The sequence below is a fragment of the Thermobia domestica genome, chromosome 9, assembly GCF_964235325.1.
Source record: "Thermobia domestica chromosome 9, izTheDome1.hap1.1, whole genome shotgun sequence".
Classification (NCBI taxonomy): Eukaryota; Metazoa; Arthropoda; class Insecta; order Zygentoma; family Lepismatidae; genus Thermobia; species Thermobia domestica.
This window is the reverse complement of record NC_137462.1, coordinates 283,461,885-283,477,427: the sequence shown is the minus strand read 5'-3', so window position 1 is coordinate 283,477,427 and position 15,543 is coordinate 283,461,885. Positions and strand designations below refer to the sequence as shown.

The 15,543-nt window shown below is 35.2% G+C and overlaps 1 protein-coding gene across 2 annotated transcripts in view; it reads right to left on the bottom strand.

The window, feature by feature from the left end:
* Positions 1-3,489: 3,489 nt before the first annotated feature.
* Positions 3,490-15,543, bottom strand: part of LOC145660733 (uncharacterized) — a 47,159-nt gene continuing 35,105 nt past the window's right edge. Inside the window, exon 3 of one of the 2 annotated variants that reach the window (XR_014126869.1) lies at positions 3,490-15,511. Coding sequence is in view for 1 of the 2 variants with exons in the window: in XM_081726137.1 (XP_081582263.1) it covers positions 14,689-15,511 (823 nt within the window). In the remaining variant the exon portion in view is untranslated. The remainder of the gene's footprint in view (positions 15,512-15,543) is intronic. The other variant, XM_081726137.1, reaches the window with a different exon arrangement.

The window sequence follows — 15,543 nt, the reverse complement described above, 5'->3', positions numbered from 1 at the left end:
TATGACTTTCTATTTGTAACCCGCCAGATACTTTTCATACAGTTTCTCCTGCAGTTCGTCTTACGTTCGGCAAAGTGACGAGATAGAAGATGATGTACACGGGCCTTCGCACACTTCAACCTGAGGCCCTTGCAAATGTTTTTGTTCACTGTTGAGAGCAGGGTTAGCTGGTTTAAACCAAGGTGGCTTACACCATGGTTTAAACCAACAGTTTTTTTTTCAATAAAACCAACTGGTTAAAACCAAAAAACGAAAAATGTTCGTAAAAGTGTAAGTATTCGGAAAATCTTGATGAACACACATTTGTGGGTTATCACATTTCACTCCCGTATATTATTCGTATTATGCTCAGACCTTAATTCCCCATTCATTACTCAAAGAGATTATACTACAAAAGCAACTTTTTTTAAAAAAAAAAATATATAAGTTTATGAATGTTTCTTTTGTGATTTTTTAATAGTTTGTTATTATTGTTATGCAATTGCAGTCAAAGAAATTCTAAATATTGTTTCGTTTTAATAATGTTTACTATTGATAAAATACATTGAAATGCCATACTTTGGGGGGGGGGGGGTTACAAAACTCACGAGAGGCATTTATTGAAATCAGAATTATCTTTTGTAACTATTTATGTATAAATGGGTCAGGGCCAAAGTTGACTTAAATAATTCGTTTCTTTATTTATTTTTCTTACTGATATGCAAATTAAGTCGTTGTATTTCTTTAACTTGGACTAATAAAAGTCGTAGTGAACTAACTTGGACTAAATTAGTTCTTCGGTACTCAGCAGTACTTTGTAATTGTCCATATGTAATTCTGTATAACGGTTTCACTTGTGCAACTGATTGTCTTTTCTCCTTCGGAAATGACTCTTGACAATTATATTAACAAGTATGTAAAGATTAGTACAACGTTTTTTTTTTTTTATCAGGAGTCCTTCGTGAGTGAGTCGGCAGACGTATCGCATTTGTGGTCAATTAGTCCTGGTTCCGAGTTAAACGGAGGACAATTTCTCTCGGATGTAAGCAGAGAAGCGTTTTGGATTCCACTTTGGGCTTATTTGACCCCTTCTAGCATAACCCGGTTGTTGCATAATAACACCAAGGCGAAAGAAAAACTTGTTTTTGTCCATCTGAGGTGTAAGTACATAGAGCAAATTATTTAAACCAAAAAGACCTGGTTTAAACAAAAAAAGTTTTTTTGTTTTTTTCAATAAAAACCATGGTTTTTGCCAACCCTGTTTGAGGGTACGAAATGAAATCTGTGGACCATATCACGTTGAGTTGGGAGATTTTCTTAGCAGCCGATGGATTCCCCTTAGCACTACGGGTGTCACTTTGCTTGCAGGCCTTCTTCTAGTAGTTGTCGTAGGTGAATGTTTCGCAACGGTATCCTGTTGTGTGTAACGGGCCATAATAGGTTTTGCAGTAGTCACCCCGAGTGTTAACCCTGTGGGCCGCGGTGGCTCAGTTGTAGAGCGTTCACCTCTGGTGCTTGGGGTCCCGGGTTCGATCCTTGGCCCCGCCAAGTGAACTTTGTGGTGGACAAACACCGTGTGCGTGGGTTTTCTCGGGGTTCTCCCGTTGCTGTATATTAAATATATTTTTTTAATAACGTAATACGGTTTATGTGTTATGTCTTATCCTTTAAATATTGGAGTCTCTGCTGCCGAGTTATAGTTTTGATTTTTTTAGCATTTCTCAAAGTTATGTTCATTCGATTGAATTCTTTCGATATGTGTTTAAGCAGAACATAAAATGTATTTGTTTTGAAACTCTTATCATTTTTGCCCACCTGATCGATTTTACCTGTAGTTTATTTAAGTATATGTGCATTTTATTTGTTCCACTAACAAGGTTTTATTTTAAGATGTAATATTTTGTATTCAGCCGAATACAAAATTCTCAATTGCCAACACAATAGTGTCGCAAAACCCTGACGCGTATCGAAGTTCTATTTCAAAGTAATATAATGTTATCTTCAGTATAAATATAATATTCTATTTTAATACATCTTTTTGTCTGGTAAGGGACTTAGGGATTTATTGTTTAACTTGCACCTTCAAGGTAATGTTTCAAAGATTTCTCAAGAAACTCCAATTCCTACCATTGGATATACGGCAGGATTTCTTTTCTTTTCTGATTCTCGTTTGGGGTGGCGACCGTACTGTTGTAATAAAGATTAAGTAAAAGTTAACTGTTTCGACGTAATTGAATTCTTCATCAATGACTATAGTTTTCATTACTCTTACAGGTTTTCTTGTAACATATAGCGTCTAACATATAGCGTTGAAGCCGGTTCATTGCAACAAGGTCTATTACACTGTGTAGTTTGGTTTGGTTTTGGTGTGATGAAGTATATATTCCATTGTAATAAATATACGTGATGTGCCAACGCCGTACACATTGAAGAATATATTTTACAAAGCATTATATTTGTTCTATTTTAGATACTTCATTTATTTCTGGAAGCGAGGGGAAATATTGCTCAAGAAAGACAGAAGTGTTGCAATGGAAGAAGACCCACAGAGAGCAGTAGCGTAGCCAGGATGTGTGTTTGGGGGGCAAGTGCTGTTATCGGTACATATGGAAAAATTCCAAACAAAAAATATATAAACATAAAAATATATAAAAAATTACAAACATCAAACTACACTGTCGGACCTCTTTGGGGCCCGGCCTCTCTGGGCCCCCCTTCCCTACGCCACTAACGGAGAGTGTTGACAAAAATCATATGTACTAACATTCTTAAAGATATTTGTGAAGAGTGGTAGGATATATGTGGGACTACAGTTTTTTTTTCCTTTTAGAACTGGTAAATTTCATTCAATCATAACATTTGTAAAAAATTTCCCATTTTAATGTGGTTTATTTCAAATCACACGGAAATGATGGTCATCACTTACCTTTGAAGCGAATATTGAAAATTACGGCTTTGAAATTAATTTTTGTTTTGCCAATATTACCTTAGTCTCCCTATCCCAGTTTTTGTCGTTAAATTCTTTTTTATTATTACTTCATCTTTTCTATGCAGTGTTGTAAAATTTTCTGTATCTCTCTATATTCTCACAATCCTGATTTTGAGCTATTTAAATTCTACATTACTATTTCATAGGGTTGAAGTTTTCTTCAATTATAAAGACAACTGTTGTTTCATATTGTTCGTTTTTTTTTTGTGTGTGTGTGGAATCAGTTAAGAGAGAAAGTGTAATTATATTTCTCAGAGTACAAGCTCCTTAACGGTGAGGTTCAGTACCATCGCCTCCTTTCTTTTCTATCCCATTGATTTGTAGGGGAAGTATTCTTCCTTTTCTTTGAAATGAATAAAATTTTTGATGTTCTGATTTTACTGATTTCTTCTGAATATATTTATTTAAATTTCCCTTCCTTTGTCAAAATGACCTTTTAGTATATATAAGTATATTATTATTTAAATTAGATGTCATTTATGAATATTAAAAACATACAACACAGAATTTTGTTTCCACAAAGTAAGAGACATTTAAATAGACCTGAAGAAAAATAATAAAAAGTAAAACCCTTAAAATCTCAAAGAAACAGAGGAAGATTTCCTCGTATATATCAATGAGCTAAAAAAGAAAAATGGCGGAGTTATTCAAGACAAAATATGGATAGCAGGAATTCTTTAGAACAATATAGTGCTTTTTTGAACATTGTAATCACCTCATATATATTTGCTTTTCTGATTTTACATACTGTATGAAGGCTATCTGTGTTAAAACTCAATGTTATGAAATGCTACAAATTTCTGTTTAAAAAAAAAATAGTAGTACATCCGAAGGTATATTACATATAACTTATATTGGATGATAAGGTTCATTACATAGGCTAATGTATGTAAGTTAATACGATGTGCATTGTATTTTGTTAATACAATTTGGTGTGCTTTAGTGCTAATATAGACCAGAAAAAAATATGATCTTCCCTTCATTTATTCTCTTAAAGAATTCCTTGAAAACAAAGGATCTTTGCAAAGTATTATGTTAAAACACTTCATTTTTTATGTAAATGACTTCAATAACCTTTTTTTCTCTATATAATGGGTATGCACTATGAGTATACTGTACATGTGGCTGTTTCACATTCGATATAAATTATTTTCTCACATTTTTCTGTTTCATTGTATACAATTAATGTATAAATCATATAGAAACGAATTAAATGAACTATTAGTTATCTACTTAATTGTTATTTTATCTTAATATGATTTCCACTTTTAAAGTGTATTTAAATAAACATTTAAGGCATAGAGTTAGAACTGATAGCTTAGTCGTTAGAACTTGTGTTTAGTGCATTTCAGTGTTTGGTTTCTACGAATATAGTCATGGGTGTAAGTAGGGGTAAAAGTGTGGACAATGCGGGTGGACGCCGTCCCCTCACTTCCAGGAAATATCCGTGGCGTCCCCCCATTTTCTAACTTAATTACAATGTGCAAAGATAGGTACGGGAGAATTCATGCGTCTCCCTACCTTTTCAAATCCACTTTTACCCTTGGGTGCAAGTAAAGCTGTGCCCTGGCCAAGGGTGCCGATTTCTCTGTAAATTTGGGGGAGGGGGCAGCCACATGCAAAAGGCATACATAGGGATTTAAAGATAAATTGCATTCAAATTATACCAAATATGGTATATTCATAAATACAATGCGAGGAAGCCCACATGAGCTTTGGGGGGGCTAGGTCCTCCAGGATCGGCGCCCTTGACCCTGGTTTCAACAATACATACATGATGCATTAGTATCGGAGATTTTAAATTATTGCCTCACACTTTCGACCATAGCCGGACAAGCAGACAAGTGATCGCTCCGGCCACTTTTTTTTTTTTTAATACCAAAGTTACAACAAATGCAGAGACATTTTTGTTTTTAGTGTAGTATAAGAAAATGAATGCATTCAGAGACGCAGGCGTGGAATTGCTAGTGAAAAATGTTTGACATTGTGGCCAGTACTTGAAGCTTGATTCATACACATAATCCCTAACGGCTGAGATATACGGATATTTTGCAGTATCATTATATTTTATTAGTTTATTTGACTCTGTGAATAATTTTTCGAGTTAATTTTATATTCACCATCTATTTGCAGTAAATTGGACAGAATATCAAAAAATCTGCAGTATGGAAATGGAAAGTAGAATTCACATTAAGGGCGGTGGGATACTGTCATGACTCTTTATAACATTGTTCTGCTTTTATTTCAATTGTTTCATATTGTTCACAATGTGTAAAAACTCACAGAGCTCCTGTTCTACTGTGTTTTATAGGACTATAAAAGTTTTATATTTTACAGGACTATGAAGCGCTTTATATTTTTCAGGGTTAAAATTTTGTATTGATTTTAAGGTTAAGATTTTATTTCGAACCCAGAAATGTGTCCCAGTATAAACCGTTGAACCACTTAAGTTTGACGTGAAACAAATCCATTCCACAAAGCTAAATTCTTTCCCTTTTATAAAACTATACATTTTTCGTCTTTCTTCGAATGATACAGAAAGGTAGTAACATAATTTTATGGATTATTAAATAGACCCTCTACTGTACTTTTAGAAATCTGTTATGTTGTAGCCGAAATAATTTTTCAAATTTCAATTAGCAAATTACTATAGGAAATTAAGGAATTAGCATTTCACATTGCAATGATAATCCTTTTCTATACTATTATTCATTCTGAATCATTCTAAACAATGCTTTTACCTTTCTGTATAAGACATCGTCCTCGGATTCATATTGAAAATAAGTACGTCACTTTATGTGGTTTTATAAACTAGAGAAAAATTTAGTTTTGTACATAAACGTTTGTTTCACATCGCTAAGTTAAGTGGTTCAAAAATTATAAAGTAAGAACAATTCTGAATTGGGCATAAAATTTTAACCTTCAGAAAGGTTAAACACAATTTTAACCCTGGAAACTTTGTCAATATATGGACAACAAAGCAAAAGAGGTTATAACAAATTGAGTCATGGTTATTTCAACTAATAAAGGAGGTTATATTAGACGAGATACTCGGTAACTAGGATTAACTTACCATATTACATTAACCGAGTAAACGGGTTATTTCAATTAACTGAACAGGTTAAATTAACCGATCTACTCGGTTAAACATTTGCTCTACCTTATTACATTAATCGAGTAAGTATGTTATCTTAAATAATTTAATTTGTTATATGAACCGATCTACTTGGTTATACTTTTGTCCTACCGTATTACTTTAACCCAGTAAATGGGTTACTTTAAGTAATTGAATATGTTATATTAACCAAAATACTCGGTTACTGGAGTTGATGCACCCTGTTTCATTAACCGAGCAGTCGGTTATTCCAACATACTAACTAATTTACCGGTTACAGACTATGATAGATAGTGGTAACTACGTGATCGGTTAGCGTACCCCTGTGAGTTATTATACTGTAACCTAGCAATAATAACCTGTAACGCAAGGTTGCTATCACCTTCTCTCGTTAACCTTTTTGGCTTGGCTGCTTGGACACACGTCTCTGTTTTCCATATATTGACAAACTAACTTGTTTACTGTCGACCTTTTTCTTGTTTACTAGTAACCTTTTTTTTTGTTTTTGCGTGTAGGCTCGGTTTGAATTTCTCCGCCACCACATACCTTTTATTACAGTATTTTTATTTATAATTTTTACTTCATTAATTTTTATTTAAATCTCATTTTCCATTGGGAGTGTGACCCCTGTACTTTAAAAAAATTAGAAAATCATTGATGTTTAAAATAATTTTCCAATAGTTGATGGGAAAACGACAATCTGAAAAGACCGTATTCCGACGGATACCTGCGGCTTTTTTTTTTCCCGAAGAAAGCGTTTGCAACTAGCAAATTTTGATTGCATACAACAGTGTTGTTCCTAGTGGTCGTGATAGTGAAAAATGTGCTTTCAGGGGGAAAATGTACTGACTGTTAGAAGTTTTTCACATTAGGTCTACAGACATGTTAATTGAATTATTCTTAACGTTCATTATTAGCTGCTGAGTTGTTATTTTTAGGTCGCTTTTAAGCATTTGTAAGTCATTCACAGATACTTTCCCTCTATATAGCACTTAAATCGTACTGAGAATTGTAGAAATGTACTGCGTATGTACCGAGTGCAACATTACTGGTGGGAATCCGCCATGATTTTCATTGCAGTGCTACGCATCTTTTCTGCTGTCTGTCGACTGGTCGGAAAGGCAACTTTCCACCGGCGGCGCCGGCGCATTTTATGCGCCTTTCCGGTTGTTTACCGACTGCTCGAAAGGACCTCTTTTCGATGTCAGCTTCTCAATTCTTCCACAGGCGGCATCCGACCTCTTGCCGCAGTCGGAAAGTAGCCCTTTGCCGACTAGATATCAACCCTTCAGGAAGGCAAAATTTTCAACACCTTTTACAGTAGCTTTGCCTAAGTTTGCCTCCGTGCTATGATTTCTTATGAAGGGCACAATTGCTAGTTCTGAAAGTATATAATACTTCCATGTCCCATTCAATTTCATCTTTTTTTGGTTGAGAGTGCTGCAAAAAAGCAAAAAGGAACAAATTTTATACTGGGACACACAAAAAAATGCAAGTATTATACTTCAGGAACTTGCAAGGGTGCTCCTTGTCGAGAAATCATAGCATGGAGGAAGACTTAGGCAAGACTAATGTAAAAGCTGATGAAAATTTTGCCTTCCTGAAGCGTTGATTTCCAGTCGGCAAAGGGCTACTTTTCGACTGCGGCAAGAAGTCGGATGCCGCCAGGGGGAGAATCGGGAAGCCGACGTCGAAAAGATGTCCTTTCCAACAGTCGGCAAACAGCCGGAAAGGCGCATAAAATTGATATATTTTTTTAGTTCCTCAGATAGATGAAGACAAATAATAAGACGTGACTTATTAGTAGCAATAAGAGTGCGCACCACCTCATTTTTTCAAGGAAGTTCGAAATTCCCTTGATATTTGCTACCCACGTGCATGAGTTGGCGATGCAGGTTCAATTCCATGGCCACATCGCTCCCTAGATTTCACACGGATTTCTTCGTGTAGGGTTTTGTTAAAGAAAGATTGTATGTTCTGCCCCTACCCAAAAAATTTCTGAGAAATCGCTTTTGCGCTGCTGTTACGTCCGATCAGCTAGAACAAATGTGGGAAGAAACTGAATTGCGGTGAGATGTTTGCAACATCACCGAGGGCAGTCACATCTAACGAAAATAAGTTCAGCGAGGCTATATGAGACGTAGACCTAGAAATTAACGTGGAATCCGAACCATATGAGCTTTTACCGCAAATGATACTAGGGTCTCGCAAGCGAAAGGCACGTACGCTAAACATTTAGTCACAGAGTTCGAACTAAAATGAGAGCTTATTGCTAAACTTGAAGGGCCTTATGCAGAGTCGTTTTGATGTCTGATTAATGCCTTACTATTGGTTTGACTAACAGATGGTTATGAAAAATGTATTCAGTGTCCCTGATTAGGACGTAGTAATCGACGGAGTTCATTACATGCGACTAATTAATCTAGAGCAGAGAGTAATCTTTTAGCCACGGTTTAGCTTGTGCGACACATTTCGGATTTCATATTTCATATATTTCTACTTTTACAGACTACGCATGCGCACATCTCTTTTCCGTAGTTGCCACCTTTATTTTTCTCACCTGATGCATTGGGGTTATATTAGTTAGTCATACCCAAGTCAACCTTTTAGTTGTACTCAATGTAGTCTCTGAATACCAAAAAGTACACCTTCCTTACTGAAGAGCTAGTATGCCACTAACTAGTCTGTGACTAACTATTGATTAACGATTTTTTTCTGAATGCTACCCGAAGTGTTTTGCTAGAAATTTACACTTTTCCCGTTCCTGTAAGTAACGTGAATAAATTTCTATATGTTTTCAATGATGTAAAGTCAACTTCAGGTATACCTACGCCGAGAGCTAAAGTAGTTTCTAAAATTCAGATAGCAAATGGAAAACATTCCATGTAATCAGAATCCACTTTTATTTCACTGCATTAGCAAGGAGACATGGCTGGGTTCAACTTCTTCCTACTACGCAACTTTTTTGCACTATTATGACATTTAAGGAGAAATTTGAATAAGATTAACTTACGTATCACATTGCTCCAGTTCTTATCAGTTTCAAAGTGTTATACGTATTGCACTTTATGAAAAATTAAATTGTAGAAACAGAGTGAGACTACACCCAAGATAAAAACATTGCTTGCACTAAGGCTTATAACGCTATCAATACACCATCCCGTTGAATTAATTTTACTTTTTAACATATATTCAGGTTTTCCAGTCATGTTTCATCATTTAAAGTATTAATTGAAGTTCCATCTATTTATAGCCTTTCGCTCCAAAATCTCAAAGGAAATCAGAATGTGCTTATAGATAATGTAATACATCAGTACTAAAAAGTGCCTAAAGATTTTACAAGGTATTTAGCAGCATTTCAAAAGGGTATTTCCAAGGGTAATTGTATTGACTTATTTCTCTTATATTAGGAAGAAATTATTTCCCAAGTGAAGCTAATTTTGCATATAAGGTGTACATAGATATTTACACATGTGTGTATGTATATATCAAATACAAGTACTTTCTGCAATTTGCTTTACTATAATATCCGCTCTATTACATACGGTTTGAAATGATTTTGAATGTTGTGAAATTATTTTCAACTAAATTCCTTCGCCCCCTCAGAGGAATAAGAGTTTTGTGAGTATGTGCAAACACATAGTCTCACAATTGTAGATTATATTCCTCCTCTATATCCTTACTTGTATGTGTTAACCAGGACCTCGCCAAATTGATTTTTAAAAGATTTTTTCTTTCCGCATTCTTCAGACGTCGAAGGCCTCTAACCTCTATGTTCTATGTGTGTGTGTGCCTACTTGTAAGCTTTGACCAATTCTTTCCCTACAATGTTGATGTAAGTTATGTGTATCACTTATATCTCTTAATATATGTATTGACAAATTTAATTTTAGGCTGTCTTTCCTCAAACTCTTGGCTTATATGAAGTTTTTTTTTTTTGGCTATATCTGTTAAGTCAGCAGCAAAATTTGACTTCTGACTAAACTCTTTTCCTAGTTGTTGGCACACATGATACGCTCACGTGTGTTGGAAAAAAATATCACTTTCTCCACGTTTGCCACCAGTGACGACGCCAGGGGGGCGAGCGCCCACCTTGTAGCTACTTCTGCCCCCCCCCAAGACTCCTACAATCTTTAAACATTCTACATGTAGTATTTTATTTCAGTATCATAACCAATCTCATTGTCAAATTGTAGTCTACTTTCCATGCATTTACTATGTGGTAGTTTAGTCCTTAAGCTTTCATCGATTAGCGTTTGGGTATGCACGCATATTTCTGTTTTCTAATTTAGCGCCTTTTGAGGTAAATTTTAGTTATACTTCTTTCTTATGATTTTTAATTATTGTGCCTAGCGAACAATAGTAGATTTGGTCGACGTTGTTTTCTTCTCATTGGATCAACTTCGATTGGAAACAAAAGAAAGGTAAAACCAGTTACGTAACTTGTTTGTATTTATCTACGTTTGAAGTTTTCAGTTTCATATTTTATTTATTTAAAGGTTCTATACTTCTTTTTTCCGAAACATTATTCTCGGCTTTCAATATTCAGAGGATGTGCTTATAACAGTTTAGTTTCAAACTACCAGGGCTTAATTTTTTGAAGGGAATAAAGAGAGTTGTGTTTTCCCTTTCTGCAAAAGATAATAATAAATTTATGGAATTAAATTGATTCCCAATAAAACGTATTGTCAAAGTGCTGATCTTTAGTTAGTAATTGATTTATACTAGTGCTCCCTTACTTATTTTATTTGAAAGTACTGACGTCTAAGCATATTGACTAAGAACTGTTGAAAAGTTCGTGGCCCAAACCAGAATAAGTGGACGTGGAATGGTGAAGTTTTACTTCTACACTTCCCCCGAGAGTCAATATACTACCTTTGAACAGTGCTCCAGTTTTTTCAGAAAAGTTGAAAAAAATCTGGAGATTTCCTCGCACGACTGTTCGTAACACTAACTCGCAAGTGTTATTCAAGTTTGGGAAATAAGTACAAGAAATAGTTAGACGGAGCTAAATTTAGGGAATAAGGATGATGATCTAGACATTGAAATCCTAAATTATGCAATGTCAATTGTGTTCGCAGGGGCTTGATGGACAGGTGTATTCTCCTAAAACAAAAAGAATTCCTTTCTTTTTATTTTCCGCGGCGTTGAGCTTTGAATTTTCTTTCAGTTTTTTGAGTAATGTACAGATTCTGGATTAAACACCTTACCATTGCGGAGGTAGTCTGAGTAGTTTCCATACATATCCCAGAAGAATGTTGCAAAGTTACTCAACCTATTTCTGTGTCTTGAACTTCTTGTGCCGATGGAGAAATGAGTGCTACTACTCCATTGACTGTTGTTTCGATTCAGGATCATAGTGGTACAACCATATTTCATCGATGATTACTATTCGTGAGCGAAATTGATCAGATTTACGGTCAAATTGGAAGCAGACTGCTTTTAATGTCATCACTCTTTTATTCTCCTGACAGATATTTTGGGAACCTATTATGATAACTTGAGCGTACGCAAGCCATTCTGAATTATGCTACCGACGAGTTCCAAAGAAATTCCCAGAGTTTCTGACACAAGTTTTGTTGAGAAGGTAAAAACTGAGAAAGCGGGGTGCAGCCAAATCTCAGACTATAATAAGTATATGGTGAGTTTACTATACACTTTAAAAACTATATAAATAATAGCATAGCGCTTTGAAGAGAAAGTGTAAACGCTCAGTTAGTTGGAGTGGTTCACCACAGAGAGGCGCTGTCGTAGTTTTACGATCCCACTTCGTATGAAACGCTATGGAAATAAATGTAAATCTCATACATTTTTCTTCTTGTTTTAACAGTTCGTTAATTCACCTACAGAAACGTAGCGTGTACTTAATTGATTTCAGTATTAAATTGTATACTTAATACATGTGTAGCAGTAATTTGTAGATAAACATAAAATTTTAAAAATAGCTGAAAAAGAACTTCCGCACCCAAAAACTTCCAAACTCGCAAATTTGATATAATATTTTTCCATCTATTAATAAAGTCTTTGTATGTTTTATACATGGCATTGAGATAAAACACAAGTTACATTTTAAAATATAATGAAACTTGTAAGAACCGGAACTTCAATAAAGTGGAAATCTGTCATTAACGGAAACTTTTCAAAGTCCCGGTGTGTATTTATATTGCTCTTCAAATTTGTATAAAACCGAAATCTGTTCAAAACGGACAAAAATGTCGGACCCATTGCTTTCCGTGTTTTATGGAAGTTTCATTATAAAAATAAATTGATAACATAGATAATATTTTATCATAAGTAGGAAATATAGGCCTACCTATAACTATACTGCAAGATTTCTTCGTTGAGCCCTGGGTCAGTAATTAACGACACTAGCCATTTTTGAAAACTTATGTGATAATTTTGCGATTTTTGACGACGCTAACTCCTTCCGAATTTCCTTTGAGCGAAAAGAGAAACGGCATTTGATATAATGTAAAATCAATTTGGGAATTGGGGGGGATCAGTGGTAGAGCGTTCACCTCCGGTGCTTGGGGTCCCTGGTTCGATCCAAGCTCGCGCCGTGTGGACTTTGTGGTGGACAAACACCGTGCTCGTGAGTTTTCTCGGGATTCTCCCGTTTCCTCCCACTTTCTTCATTCCACCATTTCACTCATCTCTCATCATCACCGTCTCCTTAATCCTAACCGGTATAACTGTGGGACGTAAAACTTAAAGATTTCATTTCATTTTTTCAATTTGGGAATTAGTTCCATGGAATGAATGTTCCTTCCTACATCCCAACACTATAGCCTCAACTTTCATTTCATTCAAACTGTCCAAAGTATCATAAAAATATGTCACCTTACATGCTTTTATTAGATGCAATGTTAGCGGTCACTACTTTTCTGCCTGCAATAACACGCTAAACACTTCTTGAGTTGAATACACTGGAAATGAATTCCCAGTCTTTTAATTTAGTGAAGACAGCGCCGTTACTTTCTTTTGAAGATATTCTTCGTAATTTGTTTACACAGCATGTACATTTAGTGAATTTTGACTCTTTACTATGTAACCTGACAAATGATAAACGAGACCTTCTTTTGCAGTACTGGATTTTGGAAGTGGTGGAAAATTACTTATCCAGTCACATGCATCTGTACCCTTTTCAACCAAAATCAACTTGAAAATGATATTTTGTAACGCCTTTTTCTTTAGTTATTTATTTTTTCTTCAGTGATTTTTTGCCAATTTTCTTATTTGATTAACAAAAGTCGAGAGAGAAATATTATTTGACGTTCTCAGTTTGATCTTGATGAATGCACGTTTTTTTACAGGAACATAATAGAAGTACAAAGATTGCAACATATGCAAATGAAGAAATTCAAGGATAGAAGGGAAATCATCACATGATGATGATCTTATAATTCCGAAATGTCATTCCAGTGGATCCTGATTAAATGTTGATGTTAATATGTAGGAAAACTATTATTCCACAAATATTCGGTTATTTCCAATGTACTTTGAATGATGACACAAAGATATTCAAGTGTTCTTTCAGATGCGAAAGTGTTCTTTGTGTTGTTGATTAAATACATGTTCTGCAGAGTTTTATGGTGTGAGCAATTTTTAAAAAGTCCAGAGCAAGGGATCTTAGTTTTCAAAGCATCGGCAAAGTCTTTCATGTCAGGGAAGAAACTACGCTCTGGTGAAATCTGAAAAGAATCGCAGCGCAACCCTAGAATTGGAAACAACAGAGGGTTGACAGTTTATATGGACTAGAGCGGGAGAATCCACACTTTTTCTTCAAAGCGCTATGATAATAGCTTAAATTATTCTTGTCACTCAAAAACTGGGGTGGCTTAGGTCCTCCGGCCCCGGGCTATATCCACCACTGGCGGAAATGTTGCAATTTTCAAGAATAATGTCACAAATTGTATGCATGATTTCTGGAAGAGTCATTGCTTTTAATCATCCTGCATATAAAGCATAATTTGTTGAGAAGCAACTTACTTCTTCATCACTGTATATAACGGAAGAGAGTCCCGTGGTGTTTCACTGATTTCCTCATTAATTTGATGTTACCTGTTCAAATATCGTGAGCTGACAAACGAAACAATATTAAAAATATTCCCTACCATATTCATGACACCCAGAAAGTTCCTTTTCTACATGTCCTAATAAGTTCTCTTCCAAATATGAACATCAAATAACTTCATATTTTTGGCATATACTGTGCGTTCATTTCTCTGTGTTAACTTGTGCATTGCGAATATTAAATTTTCAATAAACATTTTTTTTTCACATTTTGAAACATTGTGAAATATTCACCTGTTTCAACATTTTTACTACTACATTGAAATTGGATTAAATTTTGCACTGCTGCTGCAAGTGTGAGCGTTATTGCCTGTATATGTTAACATTAGTCTTGGCCAGTTTGGACTTTGATGGAATACTTTTTCAAACTCATCATGCGTTTAAGGTTAGGTTTTCAAACCCTAACCTGAGTCGTCAGAAGCGGTTTTCAGTAAATCCCTCTTATATATTATTAGCCTGTGATATTTTCAATTGTATGTTTAAACATGTCTCGTGCTAAATATGATACTACAATAAATCCCTCTCCACAGTTTCAATATGTGTGAGATTCCTCACCTATGTGTATGATCATGTGTGTTGCCAAATTTGCCCTTTGATTAAATGCTCTCCCACATTGTCGGCACGCGTGAGGTTTTTCACCTGAATGTATTGACATGTGTGTTTTTAAATAAGAACGTTGACTGAATGCCTTACCACACTGCTGACAAATGTGAGTTTTTGTACCTGTATGTATCATCATGTGCCTTATCAAATGCGAACGTTGATTAAATCTCTTTCCACAGTCTGTGCACGTATGAGGTTTTTCACCTGTATGTATTAACATGTGGCTTGCCAAATTTGATTTTTGAGTAAAACCTTTTCCACACGCTTGGCACGTGTGAGGTTTTTCACCAGTATGTATTAACATGTGCCTAGTCAACGTTGAATAGTGGATAAATCCCTTTCCACACTGTACGCATGTGTGATGTTTATCTCTTGTATGTATTAACATGTGTCTTGCTAAACAAGATTTGGAAAAAAAATTCTTTCCGCACTCTTGACATGTATGATGTTTTTCACCTGTATGTTTTAACATGTGTCTTGACAAGTATGATTTGTAAATAAATCTCCTACCGCACTCTTTGCAAGTATGTGTTTTTTCACCTGAATGTATTAACAGGTGGCTTGGGCAATGTAATTTTTGAATAAGTACTTCTCCACAATCCTTGGATGAGTGAGGTTGCTCACTTGTATTTTCTAACGTATGTTGCGTCATATCGGATCCAGTACATTCTTTGTGAAACTCCTTGGAAATACTATATTGCTCATCTGAATGAGTATTTATCTCCTTTCGTGTAAGAATCGTATTCGGCTTTCTGCGAAAGTAGGTTAATGGATCAGTTACAAC